We start from the raw sequence: 21,518 nt of genomic DNA, 5'->3' as shown, positions 1-21,518 counted from the left end.
CAGAGATTTATGCAGTTCGTTCCAGTCATTGGCAGCAGAGAACTGGAAGGAATGGCGACCAAAGGAGGTGTTGGCTTTGGGGATGACCAGTGAGATATACCTGCTGGAACGCATACTACGGGTGGGTGTTGCTATGGTGATCAATGAGCTAAGATAAGGCAGGGATTTGCCTAGAAGTGATTTATAGATGACCTGGAGCCAGTGGGTTTGGCGACGAATATGTAGTGAGGGCCAGCCAACAAGAGCGTACAGGTCACAATGGTGGGTAGTATATGGGGCTTTGGTGACAAAACGGATGGCACTGTGATAGACTACATTCAATTTGCTGAGTAGAGTGTTGGAAGCTATTTTGTAAATGACATCGCTGAAGTCATGGATCGGTAGGATAGTCAGTTTTACGAGGGCATGTTTAGCAGCATGAGTGAAGGAGGCTTTGTTGCGAAATAGGAAGCCGATTCTAGATTTAACTTTGGATTGGAGATGCTTAATGTGAGTCTGGAAGGAGAGTTTACGGTATAACCAGACACCTAGGTATTTGTAGTTGTCCACATATTCTAAGTCAGACCCGCCAAGAGTAGTGATTCTAGTCGGGCGGGTGCAAGCAGCGTTCGATTGAAGAGCATGCATTTAGTTTTACTAGCGTTTAAGAGCAGTTGGAGGCCACGGAAGGAGTGTTGTATGGCATTGAAGCTCGTTTGGAGGTTTGTTAACACTGTGTCCAATGAAGGGCCAGATGTATGCAAAATGGTGTCGTCTGCGTAGAGGTGGACCTGAGAGTCACCAGCAGCAAGAGCGACATCATTGATATACACAGAATAGAGTCGGCCCGAGAATTGAACCCTGTGGCACCCCCATAGAGACTGCCAGAGGTCCAGACAACAGGCCCTCCGATTTGACACATTGAACTCTATCTGAGAAGTAGTTGGTGAACCAGGCGAGGCAGTCATTTGAGAAACCAAGGCTATTTAGTCGGCCAATAAGAATGCGGTGATTGACAGAGTCAAAAGCCTTGGCCAGGTCAATGAAGACGGCTGCACAGTACTGTCTTTTATCGATCGCGGTTATTATATCGTTTAGGACCTTGAGCGTGGCTGAGGTACACCCATGACCAGCTCGGAAACCAGATTGCATAGCAGAAAAGGTACGGTGGGATTCGAAATGGTCGGTGATCTGTTTGTTAACTTGGCTTTCAAATACTTTCGAAAGGCAGGGCAGGATGGATATAGGTCTGTAACAGTTTGGATCTAGAATGTCACCCCCTTTGAAGAAGGGGATGACCGCGGCAGCTTTCCAATCTATGGGGATCTCAGACTATATGAAAGAGAGGTTGAACAGGCTGGTAATAGGGGTAATAGGGGGATATTGAATTATTATTATTATTATCGTTTATTTAAAAAATGTAGCTATTTGTTACATTTGACTTTGTAAAAGCTAGCAGTACTAGTTATTTCTCTGAGAATGAGGCGGATACATTTTATTATTTGTCTCTCTGAAATGAAACCATCAAGTGATAGATTTTAAACAAATACAGTTGAAGTCGGAAGTTTACATACACCTTAGCCAAATACATTTAAACTCAGTTTTTCACAATTCCTGACATTTAATCCTAGTAAAAAATTCCCTGTCTTAGGTCAGTTAGGATCACCACTTTATTTTAAGAATGTGAAATGTCAGAATAATAGTAGAGAGAATGATTTATTTCAGCTTTTATTTATTTCATCACATTCCCAGTGGGTCAGAAGTTCACATACACTCAATTAGTATTTAGTAGCATTGCCTTTAAATTGTTTAACTTTGGTCAAACATTTCGGGTAGCCTTCCACAAGCGTCCCACAATAAGTTGGGTGAATTTTGGCCCATTCCTCCTGACAGAGCTGGTGTAACTGAATCAGGTTTGTAGGCCTCCTTGCTCGCACACGCTTTTTCAGTTCTACACACAAATGTTCTATAGGATTGAGGTCAGGGCTTTGTGATGGCCACTCCAAAACCTTGACTTTGTTGTCCTTAAGCCATTTTGCCACAACTTTGGAAGTATGCTTTGGGCCATTGTCCATTTGGAAGACCCATTTGCGACCAAGCTTTAACTTCCTGACTGATGTCTTAAGATGTTGCTTCAATATATCCACATAATTTTCCTTCCTCATGATGCCATCTATTTTGTGAAGTGCACCAGTCCCTCCTGCAGCAAAGCACCCCCACAGCATGATGCTGCCACCCCCGTGCTTCACGGTTGAGATGGTGTTCTTCGGCTTGCAAGCAACCCCCTTTTTCCAAACATAACGATGGTCATTATGGCCAAACAGTTCTATTTTTGTTTCATCAGACCAGAGGACATTTCTCCAAAAACTACGAACTTTGTGCCCATGTGCAGTTGCAAACCGTAGTCTGGCTTTTTTATGGCGGTTTTGGAGCAGTGGCTTCTTCCTTGCTGAGCGGCCTTTCAGGTTATTTCGATATAGGACTCGTTTTACTGTTGATATAGATACTTTTGTACCTGTTTCATCTAAGAATCTTCACAAGGTCCTTTGCTGTTGTTCTGTGATTGATTTGCACTTTTCGCACCAAAGTACGTTCATCTCTAGGAGACAGAACGTGTCTCCTTCCTGAGCGGTATGAAGGCTGCGTGGTCCCATGGTGTTTATACTTACGTACCATTGTTTGGACAGATGAACGTGGTACCTTCAGGCGTTTGGAAATTGCTCCCAAGGATGAACCAGACTTGTGGAGGTCTACAATTATTTTTCTGAGGTCTTGGCTGATTTCTTTCGATTTTCCCATGATGTCAAGCAAAGAGGCACTGCGTTTGAAGGTAGGCCTTGAAATACATCCACAGGTACACCTCCAATTGACTCAAATTATGTCAATTAGCCTATCAGAAGCTTCTAAAGCCATGACATCATTTTCTGGAATTTTCCAAGCTGTTTAAAGGCACAGTCAACTTAGGGTATGTACACTTCTGAACCACTGGAATTGTGATACAGTGAATTATAAGTGAAATAATCTGTCTGTAAACAATTGTTGGAAACATTACTTGTGTCATGCACAAAGTAGATGTCCTAACCGACTTGCCAAAAGTATAGTTTGTTAGTGGTTGAAAAACGAGTTTTAATGACTCCAACCTAAGTGTATGTAAACTTCCGACTTCAACTGGACATGTCTGTCATTGTACAACTACATGCCATGATTAGATAGTGAAAAAACACCTATCTGTTTCATAATTTCGTTAAACAGTAAAAGATAATTTACCAACATTTCTGAAAATGGATATTTAGCGTTTTTGAATGAAACTCTTCATATGTAGTTTTAGTAAATATCTTCCTTATATTTTGTCATAACTTTGTGTCATATCAGTAGGCTATAATGTGGCAATACTCTCATCACATTGTGTCTTTATTGTGTTCTGCTGAGAACAGCATGTCCCCAGTGGAAGTCCCTGACTGACTGACTGACTACCTGAAAGACTACCTGACTGACTGACTGCCTGAAAGACTACCTGACTGGCTGACTACCTGACTGACTGACAGACAGACAGACAGACAGACAGACAGACAGACAGACAGACAGACAGACAGACAGACATACTGACTGACAGACAGCCTGACTGGCTGACTACCTGACTGACTGACTGACAGACAGACAGACAGACAGACAGACATACTGACTGACAGACAGCCTGACTGACTGACTACCTGACTGACTGGGTATTCACAAGGATAGAAGTGGTCAATAATGCTAAATAAATCCTAGTTTGTAATGCAAGAAACAGGCAGAGCATGAGTTGGCAGGATTTTTAGCAGTACGTCAATATGAGCAGTAACAATGCACCATGGAATTATCTAGAGACATAATTAGTGTGAATGATGCCCTCAGCTCCAAACAGAATCCTCCCTCACTAGATTGCAAGTTGAACCACAATGTAGAGAAAGAGATAGCTGAGAGCTGAGAGAGCTGAGCTTATAGGAGGCATTGTTTTTAATATTATTGGCTACAATAATATTTCAAAGGACTGCGATGCAGATCTATTCAAATAGTTTATTATTCCTCACAATATTTACTGCCCATAATACAGATGAGCTTATATACGTTTGCTTATCTATTTCCAGTGTAATGTTGTTACACTACACAATTCATGCCCTGTATCACTGTAATGTTCTTAGAGTCCACTAGTTGGCACTCTTAATCACTTCCTCTGATGATGTAATGATCTATTTGTCCACAGGAGGTCACCAGTGACAAGCCAACCCACTGTTCCCCAGGCAACACTCTCTGGTAGGTTTCCTGCTAAAATGAACTTTAGTCACTACTGATTGGGAACACTCTCCCACACAACTCACACTGTTTGGTAGTGTGCACTCAAGCTTCCAAAAACTCATAAAAAATGCACCAATATTAATAGGAGAATTTGCAGCACGGTGGCCTGTGGCTTTCTCAATAATGCATACCGGTAGGCTGCATTTAATTCTGCAGATGATTTGAATGAATAAGTGTCAATCTGGAGTCTCAACTGAACAATTCTAATAAATTACAAATGTAGCAATTTGGCTGATACAGTTCAAGAGAACACACAGATGCAGATAATATGACCCGTTACACAGGCCATTATATTATGATACACTATATTATATCAATGCTGAGATAAATCATACCGGTTATAATAATGCATACATTTACATTTTAGTCATTTAGCAGACACTCTTATCCAGAGCGACTTACAGTTAGTGAGTGCATACATTTTTCATACAGGCCCCCCGTGGGAATTGAACCCACAACCCTGGCGTTGCAAACGCCATGCTCTACCAACTGAGCTACACGGGACCATCAGTACATTAATGCCACCCTCTCCTCTCGTGTGTGTGTGTCTGTAGATGAGACGTACCAGCAGATGGCCAGGGAGACACTGGCTGAGTTAGACTGGTGTCTGGACCAGCTGGAGACCATCCAGACCCACCGCAGCGTCGGTGACATGGCCTCCAACAAGGTACTACCACTTCTACCAGTACCATTACCCTACACCACCACTACCACTACCCTACACCACCAATACCACTACCCTACACCACCAATACCACTACCCTACACCACCACTACCACTACCCTACACCGCCACTACCACTACCCTACACCACCACTACCACTACACTACACCACCAATACCACTACCCTACACCACCACTACCACTACCCTACACCACCACCACCACTACCCTTCAACACCACTACCACTACCCTTCAACACCACTACCACTACCCTACACCACTACTACCCTACACTACCACTACCCTACACCACCACTAACCTACACCACCAACACCACTACCATACACCACCACTACCACTACCCTACACCACCACTACCACTACCCTTCAACACCACTACCACTACCACTACGCTACACCACCACTACCACTACCTTACACCACCACTACCACTACCCTACACCACCACTACCACTACCCTACACCACCAATACCATTACCCTACACCACCACTACCACTACCCTTCAACACCACTACCACTACCCTTCAACACCCCTACCACTACCACTACCACTACCCTACACCACCACTACCTTACACCACCACTACCACTACCCTTCAACACCACTACCACTACCCTACACCACCACTACCACCACCCTGCACCACCACCACCACTACCACAACCCTTCAACACCACTACCATCACCCCGCACTACCACTACCCTACACCACCACTACCACTACCCTACACCACCGCTACCACTACCCTACACAACCACTACCACTACCCTACACCACCGCTACCACTACCCTACACAACCACTACCACTACCCTACCCCTACACCACCGCTACCACTACCCTACACAACCACTACCACTACCCTACCCCTACCCCACCACTACCATTACCCTACACCACCACTACCACTACCCTACACCACCACTACCACTACCCTACACTACCACTACCACTACCCTACACCACCACCACCACTACCCTACACCACCACCACCACTACCCTACACTACCACCACCACCACCATTACCCTACACCACCACTACCCTACCACTACCACAACCACTACCATACACTACCAATACCACTACCCTACACTACCACTATCACTACCCTACTCCACCACCATCACTACCCTACACCACCACCACTACCCTATACTACTACTACCCTACACCACCACCACCATTACCCTACAACTACCACCATCACTACCCTACACCACCACTACCCTACACCACCACTACTCTACCACTACCACTACCCTACACCACTACTACCCTACACTACCACTACCCTACACCACCACTAACCTACACCATCAACACCACTACCCTACACCACCACTACCACTACCCTACACCACCACTACCACTACCACTACCACTACCCTACACTACCACCACCACTAAGGTACACTACCACTACCCTACACCACCACCACCACCACTACCACCACCACTACCCTACACCACCACTACCACTACACTACACTACCATTAACCTACACCACCACTACCCTACACCACCACTACCACTACCCTACACCACCACCACTAACACTACCACTACTACTACCACTACCCTACACCACCACCACTATCCTACACCACCACCACTAACACTACCACTACCCTACACCACCATTACCACATCACTACCCTACACTACCACCACCACTACCACTACCCTACACCACCACTACCACTACCCTACACCACCACTACCACTACCCTACACTACCACCACCACTACCGTACACTACCACTACCCTACACCACCACCACTACCCTACCACTACCACCATCACTACCCTACACCACCACTACCACTACCCTACACCACCACTACCCTACCACTACCACCACCAATACCCTACACCACCACTACCACTACACTACACTACCATTAACCTACACCACCACTACCCTACACCACCACTACCACTACCCTACACCACCACCACTAACACTACCACTACCCTACACCACCACTACCACTACCCTACACCACCACTACCACTACCCTACACTACCACCACCACTACCGTACACTACCACTACCCTACACCACCACCACCACTACTCTACCACTACCACCATCACTACCCTAAACCACCACTACCACTACCCTACACCACCACTACCCTACCACTACCACCACCACTACCCTACACCACCACTACCACTACACTACACTACCATTAACCTACACCACCACTACCCTACACCACCACTACCACTACCCTACACCACCACCACTAACACTACCACTACCCTACACCACCACTACCACTACCACTACCCTACACCACCACTACCACATCACTACCCTACTACTACCACCACCACCACCACTACCCTACACTACCACCACCACTACCACTACCCTACACTACCACCACCACTACTAACACTGCCACTACCACTACCCTACACCACCACTACCACCACCCTACACCACCACCACCACTACCACTACCCTACCAATACCACCACTACTACCCTACATCACCACCACTACCACTACCCTACACCACCACTACCACCACTATCCTACCACTACCACCACCACTACCCTACACCACCACCACCACTACCATTACCCTACCAATATCACCACCACTACCCTACACCACTACCACTACCCTACACCACCACTACCACCACCACTACCCTACACCACCACCACCACCACTACCCTACCCTACACCACCACTACCACTACCCTACACCACCCTACACCACCACTACCACTACCACTACCCTACACCACCACTACCACCATCACTACCCTACACCACCACCACCACTACCTTACACTACCACCACCACTACCACTACCCTACACTACCACCACCACTACCCTACACCACCACTACCACTACCCTACACCACCACCAGTAACACTGCCACTACTACTGCACTACCACTACCACCACCACTACCCTACACCACCACTACCCTACACCACCACTACCACTACCACTACCCTACCTACACCACCACTACCAATACCCTACACCACAACTACCACTACCATACACCACCACTACCACTACCACTACCCTACACCACCACGACCCTACACTACACCTGGCCTCTTCATCTGTCCATGTCCCTCTCCTATACCCTCTACCACAACCTCAACGTATTTGTGTTTCCTAGTCCAACTGTGCATAACTAAATATCAATACTATTATCATTCCCCAATACTGTATCTTTCATTAATGTCTGTGAGGCTGGTTTGCATTTGGTGGAACTGAACTGTGTGAATGTGGACTGTGGACTGGCCAAGCTAATGTAACAGAGGTGGTTCGGTCAACCACACTCTCGTGACGAGTATCCTTGACTGACACGTGAAGACTTGGGTTAGCTCCCCAGGATAATATCTAGCTTTTAGCTCAGTAGACTATCACAGTCTTGTGGCTCGCAGGAGCTGTTAGTCTCAGTGATGTTTGGGATTTGTGTATTGTCCTTTTGAGGTTGAAGGGAATATATGTGTGCATGTACACAGAATGTGCGAATATGTTCAAAGATTTGTCAGATCCTCTATATTTACAAATGTATGGGTGATATGTGTGTACTGTATACTGCTGTTTAGAGTGTGTGTTTGTAGCGGATGTGTATTTGTGCACATGAATGCATGAGCTGCAGCGAGATGTTCCGCTTAAAATTTAGGATGGAGAGAGAGAGACGGCGAGAGTGAGAGAGCGAAAGAGAGAGAGAGAGAGAGACAGACAGACAGAGAGAGAGAAGGGGAGGGTGAGGGTCTGTGGGTGGGAAGGGAGGACACAGAACAGAGCAGAAGAGGGAGGAGGGGGAACAGGTCCTGATGCTGATGTCTCTGCTGTAACCTTGGTTGCTATCGAACAGCAGGGTCTGCCCTTCCCTTTTACTCATTGGCTCACCACTCTGACCACAAGGCATGTGGTCTGGGCAGCGACCAATGAAAAAGAGGCAAGGTTCCTTCAACAGTGTTCTGTCTAAAAGAGACAGTGTGGTATTCTTGTTTTTCTTATCACCCTGAGGGGAATATGTAGCATGTTGCAACTGTTTCAGAACGCAAAAGACAGCAGTTTGGATTTGTATGTGTGTAAGGATGCCTGTGTTTGAGAGACAGACAGAGGGCAAGAGAGAGAAAGATAGAGTGAGAGAGGGGGGAGAGTGTGTGTGTGTGTGCTCCTGGCTGACAGAGAAGCAGAGCGAATGCTGTGGTCTTTAAGAGCAGACAGGCGACATAAAGACACATACACACAAAAGCACAGCAACATGCACACACACATATGAACACACTCTCTCTCTCACACACACATATTTCCGACAGGCGTACATGCTGTCTGCAGCACATGCACGTTCAGGTTGCACACACACACATACACTCTCAAGACACACACACACACAAGTGCACGCTGTCAGGCTGATTAGCTTGCAAGGGCTGTCTACAGCATCCAGGGAGACGGCGCTACAGGAGGCAGCAGTGCTCTGCTACGGCGGAGGAAGAAGAGAGGAAGGAAAGATAAGGGGAGCCTGAAGCTCTTGGATTAGTTTCAACCTCAGGCATAATTTAACCAGCCCAGGGAGCCACGATGGAGTGACTGGGATACTGCGGGGGAAGCTACTGGGAGGGGACTGTGGACTGTGTGTGTGTTGGGATCATCGCTGAGGTACATACGGGGCTGATGCAGCAGGAGGACGACTGGGCCCGGCCCCTGGATCCGGTGCGCTGTGGGGGAGGGGCGCTGTGCAGAGTAGACGCAACGCAGGGAGACAAGGAGAGAGCCTGTTTTTTCCCTCACCAAGAGCTCTGCTGTGATTCTGTAGCCTGACCGACCGTCTGCTAACTACAGCACAGGCCTGCCTCCCTATTTCTCTCTCTCTCGGTCTCTCCTTCCTTCTCTTTCTCTCTCCATTACCATTCGTCTCCCTCTCTCTCTCTGTCTCTGTCTGTCCTCTTTCTCTGTCCCATCGCTCAATACTACGGTCATCTTTCCCACCCTGTCATCACCGTCTTTCCATCCCTCCATCCTTCTAAGCTCCTCTTTTAATTCCATCTCTGTCTGTCTGTTTGTCTGTCGGTCTGACTGTCTGTCGCCAATCTCCTATTCCCTGACCTTCTATCTTTCATTATAACATCTTGCCTTTTCTCTCTCACCCTTTCTCTCTTCCTTCTCCTCCTCCATTGCCTCTCTTTGCCCTTCAGACGATCCCTCTCTCATTCTCCATCCTCCCCCATCCTATCCTCCCCCTCTCCCCACCCTGCTGTTTGATTTGGGTCAGTTCTGCTCACCAGCTGGGATGAGATGTAGTCTCTGGAGCTTGGGGATCCAGGGGGCTCCTGGCCTGCCGTTTGCGGGGCACCCTCATCTGTGGACCGTCCTCACACTGGGGCCCATATCTGGACGCACTGGGTGGGTGTCCTGCTTCCAGGAGAACTGCATGTAGGGACGGACTGTGAGCACCAGTGGACCCTGTCCCTCTCCCCCTCCACCCCTCGCCCCCCCACACCCGGCGGGGGGAAGCTGTCGCTCTGGAGTGTCCCGGCCTGGCTGGCTGCGGCCTACACGCTGCCCACACGCTGACGACGAATCCCTCCTCATGCTGCTGGGACACCTGCAGCGCCCCCACCCCCAGCCCGCTCCACTACCGGTCCTCCTGTCTGGGCAAGCGCCCCGTGCCCCCCATCACCCTAAGCATGGGTGTGGTAGAGGCCATTGACCCCGCCTCGCCGTCCCCTTGCCCCTCGCCCGTGCCAGGGGGCTACCGGCTGCCCCGCTCTTCCACCAGCTACAGCCAGCTGCAGGGGAGGGGAGGAGGGGCAAACCTGGAGCTGGACCTTGGTGCGGCTGCCGGAGGGGTTCTGGAAGGGGCTGGGACGGCAGCGGAGCGCAGGACACCTCTAGTAGACCTGTTCTGTGAGACCTGCTCGAGACCTTGGCTCATCGGATGGTGGGACCAGGTAGGGCTAGAAGGGCTGGGAGGGGAAGGGAACCGGGCCAGACAGACAGGTGGCCATCTTGGATAGCTGTTTTGATTAACTATTTTTCCACCCTTGATGTTCTGGCCATTATATAGGTTATCTGTCAGTTCCACTTAGTAGGTGCGATTCTGTTAAGCTATTGAAGTTTCATGTTGAAAAGACAACCATGTCAGTTGTGTGCGTTTTAGTTCTGTGGATTGCAGGGACTAGGTGGGACAGGGAGGCAGGAGATGACCTAAAGATGTGTTAAAGCAGCCTATGTCCTTGTGGATGGCAGGCATACCAGGGTGTATGTTGAGTGACTGTAAGTTTATATTTTCCCTCAGCAACTCTGTTTTCATATTCTATACATTATTTATACCTGTGGGCACTGAAGGGGAAAAGGCATTGAGTTTCTTAACCCTAAACTCACCCTGTAATGTGTTGTTATGCTACCTGTGGCACTGGGTGCACTGAACCTCAGCTGCAGTACACTTCAACCTGAAGCTATAAACTCAAAACTTTTCACCTTAGAGACTCATTTTCTCCATTCAAACCACAGACAATCCTATTAAGAATATCTGTATTGTCCTATTGTTACAGCAGCTTAATAAACATACAGATGTATCCAAAACAGGTAAACAGGAGTAGCAAAACATCAATGCAGATACAATAAAAGGTACAAAAGGGAATAATTTGGAAGTGGTTGTGAGGCAAGGAATGAAATAGTTAAATCGTTCTCCTGCAGGTAGCCTGCTTTGTCACAAGATGTCCATCTCCATCCTCAACACACACACACACACACACACACGCACATGCACACGCACACGCACACGCACACACACACAGGATATCTTAGCTCAGTGCTGTGTGTGTTTATCTCAGTGTTTTCCTGTGATCTTAGTCAATGTCAGAACAGTTTTCTATTTTTCTTTGAGAGGCTGAGACATGATAGGACTTATGGACGTATTGTTAATGTTGCAGCGTGTAGTTGATGGCATATGTTTTTATTACAACCATGTACTGACCCTGTTATTTTGACCGAGCTCTCTTGTCCGTGGCAGTGACTGTGCCCTCGTGAACCATTTTCTTGACTGTGCTGTTGTCAGGCGTGCGGTGGGTGTAATGGTGGAATCAAACGCAGGACTCAGAACAATATTCCCAAAGGCTTGTATTATAGGCCAAACCAAGGCAAATGGAAACTTTGCCCGGAGGCAACAATCACGCACGAAGGCGAAAAGAAACTGCGCACAAACAGGTGCGACAAAATAGCAACCGCGCACAAACAGGTGCGACAAAATAGTAACCACGCACAAACAGGTGCGGAAATACTCCAGTAATAATGGAGAGAAGCTCAACCGAGCAATACACACAACTGACGGAAAATCAATTACACACAACACTAGACAAACACAACGAGAAACTTATAGGACACTAATTACGCCAAAACAGAAACAGGTGTGAAAACAAACAGACCAAAGCAAACGAACAAGAAACAAACAGCGGTGGCAGCTAGAATTCCGGAGACGACGAACGCCGAAACCTGCCCGAACAAGGGAGAGAGGCAGCCTCGGCCGAAACCGTGACAGTACCCCCCCCTTGACGCGCGGCTCCAGACGTGCGCCGACTCCGGCCTCGGGGACGACCAGGAGGACGCGGCGCAGGGCGCGTCGGATGCCCCCGATGGAATTCCGTCAGGAGCGACGGGTCCAACACGTCTCTCCTCGGCACCCAGCACCGCTCCTCCGGGCCGTACCCCTCCCACTCCACTAGATACTGGAGACCCCCCATCCGACGTCTCGAATCCAAGATGGATCTCACGGAGTACGCCGGTGCCCCCTCGATGTCCAACGGGGGCGGAGGAGTCTCCAAGATCTCATCTTCTTGGAGTGGGCCCGCTACCACCGGCCTGAGAAGGGACACATGGAACGAGGGGTTAATACACTTATACTCCACAGGTAACATTAACCTATAACATACCTCGTTCAACCTTCTCAGGACTTTAAATGGCCCTACAAACCGCCGACCCAGTTTCCGACAGGGCAGGCGGAGGGGCAGGTTTCTGGTAGAGAGCCAGACTCGATCACCAGGTGCGTACACCGGTGCCTCACTGCGGTGGAGATCAGCGCTCGCCTTCTGACGTCGGAGGGCCCGCTGCAGGTGGACGTGTGCAGCGTTCCAAGTCTCCTCCGAGCGCCGCGCCCACTCATCCACCGCAGGAGCCTCGATCTGGCTCTGCTGCCAGGGTGCCAGAACCGGCTGGTAACCTAACACACATTGAAATGGAGTTAGGTTAGTGGAGGAATGGCGTAGGGAATTCTGGGCCATCTCGGCCCAGGGAACGTACCTCGACCACTCCTCCGGCCGGTCCCGGCAGTATGTTCTGAGAAACCTACCCACATCCTGGTTTACGCGTTGAGGCTTACCGAGACCCCCAACCGCTCCATAAACGCTCTCCAGACTCTGGAGGTGAATTGGGGACCCCGATCAGCCACAATGTCCTCGGGTACCCCGTAGTGCCGGAACACATGGGTAAACAGTGCCTCGGCAGTTTGTAGGGCAGTAGGAAGACCCGGCATGGGGAGCAAACGACAGGCCTTAGAGAACCGGTCCACCACGACCAGGATGGTAGTATTCCCTTGGGAGAGGGGAAGGTCTGTTATAAAGTCCACTGAGAGGTGGGACCATGGTCGTTGTGGAACGGGCAGGGGTAGCAACTTACCCCTAGGTAGATGTCTAGGCGCCTTACACTGGGCGCACACCGAGCAGGAGGAAACATAAACCCTCACATCCCTTGCCAACGTGGGCCACCAGTACTTGGCACTAAGACAGTGCACTGTCCGGCCGATACCCGGATGTCCAGAGGAGGGTGACGTGTGAGCCCAATAGATCAATCGATCCCGAACCTCGAGCGGAACGTACTTCCGACCCTCCGGGCACTGTGGTGGACTAGGGTCGGTGCGTAACGCCCGCTCGAGTTCAGAATCGACCTCCCACACTACCGGTGCCACCAGACACGACTCAGGCAGTATGGGAGTGGGCTCCACGGACCTCTCCTCCGTGTCATACCGCCGAGACAGCGCATCTGCCTTGCCATTCTGTGACCCAGGGATGTACGTGATCTTAAAAGTAAACCTGGTCAAGAACATACTCCATCTTGCCTGGCGAGGGTTCAGCCTCCTCGCCGCCCGGATGTACTCCAGGTTACGGTGGTCCGTCAAAATGAGGAAAGGGTGTTGAGCCCCCTCAAGCCAGTGCCTCCACACCTTTAGAGCCTGTACCACGGCTAACAGCTCCCTGTCCCCTACGTCATAGTTCCGCTCCGCCGGACTGAGCTTCTTGGAATAAAAAGCACAGGGGCGGAGTTTAGGTGGCGCGCCAGACCGTTGTGAAAGCACGGCTCCTAAACCGGCCTCCGACGCGTCCACCTCTACCTGGAACGGCAAAGAGGGATCCGGATGCGCCAGCACCGGGGCCGAGGTAAACAGGTCCTTCAGCCTCCCAAACGCCCTGTCCGCCTCGGCCGACCACTGCAGACGCACCGGACCCCCCTTCAACAGAGACGTGATGGGAGCTGCCACCTGTCCAAAACCCCGGATAAACCTCCTGTAGTAATTTGCAAACCCCAAAAACTGCTGCACCTCCTTCACAGTAGTTGGTGTTTGCCAATTACGCACGGCCGACACCCGGTCTACCTCCATCTTCACCCCTGACGCAGACAACTGATAACCCAAAAAGGAGACCGACTCCTGGAAAAACAGACACTTCTCTGCCTTCGCGTACAGGTCGTGCTCCACCAGCCTCCGCAACACTCTTCGCACCAGGGCCACATGCTCGACACGGGTAGGCGAGTACACGAGAATGTCATCAATGTACACCACCACTCCCTGCCCCTGCATGTCCCTGAAGATCTCATCCACGAATGATTGGAAAACTGACGGAGCGTTCATCAACCCGTATGGCATGACCAGATACTCGTAATGGCCCGAGGTGGTACTAAAGGCTGTTTTCCATTCATCACCCTCCCTGATGCGCACCAAGTTGTACGCGCTCCTGAGATCTAATTTCGTGAAGAAACGCGCCCCATGCAACGACTCAGTCATGGTCGCAATCAGCGGGAGTGGATAACTATACTTCACCGTAATCTGATTGAGACCACGGTAATCGATGCACGGACGCAAACCACCATCCTTTTTCTTCACGAAAAAGAAACTCGAGGACGCAGGGGAAGTGGAAGGCCGTATGTATCCTTGTCTCAGAGATTCGTCTATGTAAACCTCCATAGCTTTCTTCTCCTCCTGAGACAGAGGATACACATGGCTCCGTGGGAGCGCAGCTCCTGCCTGGAGGTCTATCGCACAATCCCCCTGCCTATGGGGTGGCAACCGCGTCGCCCTCGCCTTACTAAACGCAATAGCCAAATCCCCATATTCAGGTGGAACGGGCAATGCGGGCACCTGGTTTGGACTCTCCACCGAGGTAGCCCCTACGGAAACGCCCAAACATCTACCCACACACTGAGCAGACCACTCCATCAGAGCCCTCTCCTGCCACGAAATAGCTGGGTTATGGGTACTCAACCAGGGCATGCCCAGCACCACCGGATACGCAGGAGAATCAATCAGGAACAGCTGAATCATCTCCTGATGATCCCCCTGCGCACACATCCTAAGTGGCGCCGTGACCTCCCTGATCAAGCCCGTACCCAACGGACGACTATCTAGGGCATGAACGGGGAAAGGAACATCAACAGGAGTAAGGGGAATCCCTAACGCTAAACAAAACTTTTTATCAATAAAATTCCCAGCCGCGCCTGAATCTACCAGCGCCTTATGCTGGGAATGAGGTGCTACCTGTGGAAAACTGACAGGTATACAAAAATGGGCAACAGTGAGCTCTGGGTGAGTGGGGCGCCTACTCACCTGGAGGGAATCCCCAGTGTGGGACCTGTCGTCATCTCCCCTAGGAGGCCATCCCCAGCACCTAGCCGCGGTGTGTCCTCCCCGACCACAGTTGGTGCAGTGGATGGACCCCCTAGCCTGCCGACTCCTCCTTTCTCTAGCGCCAGCGCCCCCGAGCTCCATAGGACACGGCTCGGAGGCGCTGGAGGGTGAAATGGACGGACCCTCCGCAGGACGTCCGCGGGTAGCCAGCAGGTGATCCAGCCTGATGGACATGTCGACCAGCTGGTCGAAAGTGAGGCTGGTGTCCCTACAAGCAAGCTCCCGACGGACGTCCTCTCGTAGGCTACATCTGTATAAATCGATGAGGGCCCGATCATTCCACCCTGCATCTGCCGCTAGAGTACGGAATTCAAGAGCGAATTCCTGGGCACTCCTCCTCCCCTGCCGGAGGAAGACCAGACGCTCCCCCGCCGCTTTCCCCTCCGGGGGATGGTCAAACACCGCCCTGAAGCGGCGGGAGAACTCGTCGTATGTAATCGTCGTGGCGTCGATCTTCCTCCACTCCGCGTTGGCCCACTCCAACGCTTTACCGGCCAGGCAGGAGATCAGGGCGGACACGCTCTCATGCCCCGAAGGTGCCGGGTGCACTGTGGCCAGGTATAGCTCCACCTGGAGTAGAAATCCCTGACACCCAGCCGCGGTCCCGTCGTAGGCCCTCGGGAGAGATAGTCGGACTCCTCGAGGTTCCGGCGCTGGAATGAGCGGGCTGGCCGATGGTGCTGGCAGGGAGGGAGGTGGTGGAGGCGTACCCCAGCCTCGGATGGTGGAAATCACCTCCTGCAGGGCGGTCCCCATCTGTTGGATCTGCTCTCGTTGGTCCCGAACCTGGGCCTCCAGTCTCGTCTGAGCTGCTTCGGCTCCTGCTGATTCCATTGAGGGTGTGTAATTCTGTCAGGCGTGCGGTGGGTGTAATGGTGGAATCAAACGCAGGACTCAGAACGATATTCCCAAAGGCTTGTATTATAGGCCAAACCAAGGCAAATGGAAACTTTGCCCGGAGGCAACAATCACGCACGAAGGCGAAAAGAAACTGCGCACAAACAGGTGCGACAAAATAGCAACCGCGCACAAACAGGTGCGACAAAATAGTAACCACGCACAAACAGGTGCGGAAATACTCCAGTAATAATGGAGAGAAGCTCAACCGAGCAATACACACAACTGACGGAAAATCAATTACACACAACACTAGACAAACACAACGAGAAACTTATAGGACACTAATTACGCCAAAACAGAAACAGGTGTAAAAACAAACAGACCAAAGCAAACGAACAAGAAACAAACAGCGGTGGCAGCTAGAATTCCGGAGACGACGAACGCCGAAACCTGCCCGAACAAGGGAGAGAGGCAGCCTCGGCCGAAACCGTGACAGCTGTCTTGTCTGTGCTTTACTGAGATACATACAGCTAGCACATAATGTTCTCAGAACCATATGTTTCTTAGCGCTTGGTGAGCGCGTGGTTGTCCTATGGTTATTTTGCATACAACCTTCCCACAACGTTGTGGGAATGGTGCAGGATAGTTGCTTGGCTTTCGAACATTCTCAGCACATTAAAGGAACTTGACAAAAAATGTAATTTTCTTGATATTTCCTAAAAGTTCAAACATGGTTAGATTTTATTAAAATTTTGGTAATGTTCTAGGAACGTCTCCAACTGGTTTAACATGGGGAATATTCTCAAATAGTTCAGAGAACGTTTAGAAACAATGTTCTTCTGTGAGAATTTCCGTACTTCAGCATAACGTTTCCTACAGGTTTCCTCATGGTTCTATTTAAAATCATGTTCTCAGAACGGTTAGAGAATGTTAAGAAACAACGTTCTTCAGTGGGAGTTACAGTACTTCAGCATAACGTTTTCTATGTTTCCTCATGGTTAAAGTCATGTTCTCAGAACGTTCAAAGAACGTTAAGAAACAACGTTTTTCTGTGATGGGAATTTCAGTATTTCAGCATAACGTTTGCTACAGGTTTCCTCATGGTTCTATTTAAAATCATGTTCTCAGAACATTAAGAACACTTTCCATAAAAAACACAAGAAAACATTAGTAACGAATGTTCTAAGAATGTTCTTTTAAAATATATACATTCCGTTCTCAGCATCAACAAAACTTTCTCTATCCTCTTTCTTGTTAAGTGTGTTCAGGTGTGTTGGCCGTGCCCAGTAATTGGCCACACCTGATCCTAATGAGTGCTTGTTTCTGGGGTCGCTTTGAAATGGGGTCTGTTTGAATAGACTAAAATAGACAGCTTTGTATGAGTAAAAAGAAACATGGAATGCTAGCTCCATCCTGGTGGTGCAGTGGACTAATTCCATGGATAGAGAACATACACTACATGACCAAAAGTATGTGGACACCTGCTCGTCGAACATCTCATTCCAAAATCATGGGCATTAATATGGAGTTTGTCCCCTCTTTGCTGCTATAATAACCTCCACTCTTCTGGGAAGGTTTTCCACTAGATGTTGGAACATTGCTGCGGGGACTTGCTTCCATTCAGCCACAAGAGCATTAGTGAGGTCGGGCAGGCCTGGCTCGCAGTCGACGTTCCGATTAATCCCAAAGGTGTTCGATTGGGTTGAGGTCAGGGCTTTGTACAGGCCAGTCAAGTTCTTCCACACCGATCTCGACAAACCATTTCTGTATGGACCTCGCTTTGTGCACGGGGGCATTGTCATACTGAAACAGGAAAGGGCCTTCCCCAAACTGTTGCCACAAAGTTTGAAGCACAGAATCGTCTAGAATGTCATTGTATGCTGTAGCGTTAAGATTTCCCTTCATTCACTGGAACTAAAGGGCCTAGCCCCAACCATGAAAAACAGCCCCAGACCATTATTCCTCCTCCACCAAACGTTACAGTTGGTGCTATGCATTCGTGCAAATAACGTTCTCCTGGCATCTGCCAAACCCAGATTCGTCCGTCGGACTGCCAGATGGTGAAGCGTGATCAATCACTCCAGAGAACGTGTTTCCACTGCTCCAGAGTCCAATGATATTTACGCGCTACGTGCTGCAGCACTCGCCGGTCCCGTTCTGTGACCTTGTGTGGCCTACCACTTCGCGGCTGAGCCGTTGTTGCTCCTAGACGTTTCCACTTCACAATAACAGCAATTATTGTTGACCGGGGCAGCTCTGGTGTCACGTTGAAAGTCACTGAGCTCTTCAGTAAGGCCATTCTACTGCCAATGTTTGTCTATGGAGATTGCATGGCTGTGTGCTCGATTTTATACACCTGTCAGCAACGGGTGTGGCTGAAATAGCCGAATCCACTAATTTGAAGGGATGTCCACATACTTTTGTATATGTAGCGTAAGATCATAGGTTAGAATCTCAGTGACACCGTGCCACAATAAAAAATAATTGTGTTTGCATGATTAATGCCTAGGCAATTAATTTCCATGTGTCATATCTGTGTTTCAAAACAGTTAAAACAGTTAACCCAAACTAATCTAGCAGTGTTATTAAAAGTCTTATTGAAACATGTTCTCAGAACGAACGTTATTTAATTACCTTCAAATAACCTATAATTTCTGTTCTCAGAAGATTAATAAAACCTCCCAGAAAATATTTCAGGGAACCATAGTAAAACCTTCTCAGAACCTCCTTGCAACCTAAAAATGTACATTCCCAGAACAGGCAACATTTTCACTTCCGTTCTCAGAAAGAAAAAAAAAAAACGTTCCGTTTTACCGGTCAGGAAACTTATGGCTTCGTTCCCAGAACCAATGGGAAACAAAACAATTACGCTCCCACATCTTCCAAGGAACCAAATGTGCTAGCTGTATCCACTCCCCCATCTCTCTCTGCAAACTGTGTTTTTTGCAATCTGCTACAATATGACAACTATTGTTTTGATACAAGATAGAGTCCAACAACAGCCTTACCATTACCATTAGCAACAAAAAAAAATGTGAATATACAGTACTTTGATAAACAAAGTGAAATTGAATGGTTGGTAGGTTGTGAGAGCTGAGTCACCATGTTATCATCGAAGAGCATTACTGTAAACTGCTATTGTCATGTGAAAAGCAGGAAGAGCCTGCCTGTTACAATACGTCCCATTTCCCTGTGTGTCCATATGTTAGTCAGTTATCAGAGGGTTGATGATGCCCCTTTGCGTCTCTCACAGCTTCACCCCGGCATCTTGTGTTCCATCAGTCAGGGGGCCATATGAGGAAGCACGGTAGCGTGGTGTGGCGTCTGTCTGTGTGTCCTGGCACTGGGGTTGTGTTGGTTGGCAGATTATGACTCAATATAGTAGAGAGATGGAGAGAAAGATGGAGAGAGAGATGGAAAGAGATGGAGCCTGCAGTATAACTGTGTCACTGGGCTTGACTGGCTGACTAGTCTACAGTACCTACCTGGTGCATGATCACAACTATATCTATCTATCTATCTATCTATCTATCTATCTATCTATCTATCTATCTATCTATCTATCTATCTATCTATCTATCTGTCTGTCTGTCTGTCTGTCTGTCTGTCTGTCTGTCTGTCTGTCTGTCTGTCTGTCTGTCTGTCTGTCTGTCTGTCTGTCTGTCTGTCTGTCTGTCTGTCTGTCTGTCTGTCTGTCTGTCTGTCTGTCTGTCTGTCTGTCTGTCTGTCTGTCTGTCTGTCTGTCTGTCTGTCTGTCTGTCTGTCTGTCTGTCTGTCTGTCTGTCTGTCTGTCTGTCTGTCTGTCTGTCTGTCTGTCTGTCTGTCTGTCTGTCTGTCTGTCTGTCTGTCTGTCTGTCTGTCTGTCTGTCTGTCTGTCTGTCTGTCTGTCTGTCTGTCTGTCTGTCTGTCTGTCTGTCTGTCTGTCTGTCTGTCTGTCTGTCTGTCTGTCTGTCTGTCTGTCTGTCTGTCTGTCTGTCGGTCGGTCGGTCGGTCGGTCGGTCGGTCGGTCGGTCGGTCGGTCGTAGTGGCTTCTGACGGAGGGAAAGGAACCTGACTGTTCTAACAAAGTGCCGAACTGTGTCACTAATACCTGGTTGGACTGGAATAAGGGAGGAGAGAGAGAGAGACATTAAAAATAGAAGGAGGAAGGGTTGCGTGAATGAGGGAAGATTGAGAGAGTGGGAGAGAAGGGAGGAGAAGAGGTGAGTAAGAGAGAGCAGGAGATGGAGAGGGAAGGGGAGGAGAGCGGAGGAGAGGAGTAAGATAAATAAGTAGATGGAGAGAGAAGCAGAGGAGTGGAGGGAAGAAGAGGGGAGAGGAGAACAGAGGAGGAGAAGAGGGGAGAGGAGAACAGGGGAGGAGAACAGGGGAGGAGAAGAGGGGAGAGGAGAACACAGGGGAGGAGAAGAGGGGAGAGGAGAACAGGGGAGGAGAACAGGGGAGAGGGGAACAGGGGAGGAGAACAGGGGAGAGGGGAACAGGGGAGGAGAAGAGGGGAGAGGAGAACACAGGGGAGGAGAAGAGGGGAGAGGAGAACACAGGGGAGGAGAACACAGGGGAGGAGAACACAGGGAGGAGAGGAGAGGAGAGGAGAGGAGAGGAGAGGAGAGGAGAGGAGAGGAGAGGAGAGGAGAGGAGAGGAGAGGAGAGGAGAGGAGAGGAGAGGAGAGGAGAGGAGAGGAGAGGAGAGGATTGACCTTGAGAAAGGTCAGAGACA

General features: G+C 49.4%; 1 protein-coding gene across 1 annotated transcript in view; it reads left to right on the top strand.

The window, feature by feature from the left end:
* Positions 1–21,518, top strand: part of LOC311104309 (3',5'-cyclic-AMP phosphodiesterase 4C-like) — a gene marked incomplete at its 5' end in the record, with an annotated part of 70,951 nt that overhangs the window by 40,702 nt on the left and 8,731 nt on the right. Inside the window, 2 exons of the mRNA XM_084146122.1 lie at positions 4,220–4,269; positions 4,866–4,978. Of these exons, the coding sequence (XP_084002248.1) occupies positions 4,220–4,269; positions 4,866–4,978 (163 nt within the window). The remainder of the gene's footprint in view (positions 1–4,219; positions 4,270–4,865; positions 4,979–21,518) is intronic.

The sequence above is a fragment of the Coregonus lavaretus genome, assembly GCF_964263955.1.
Source record: "Coregonus lavaretus genome assembly, chromosome: 28".
NCBI classification, from domain to species: domain Eukaryota; kingdom Metazoa; phylum Chordata; class Actinopteri; order Salmoniformes; family Salmonidae; genus Coregonus; species Coregonus lavaretus.
The sequence above is the reverse complement of the archived record's forward strand: the minus strand, read 5'-3'. Positions and strand labels throughout refer to the sequence as shown.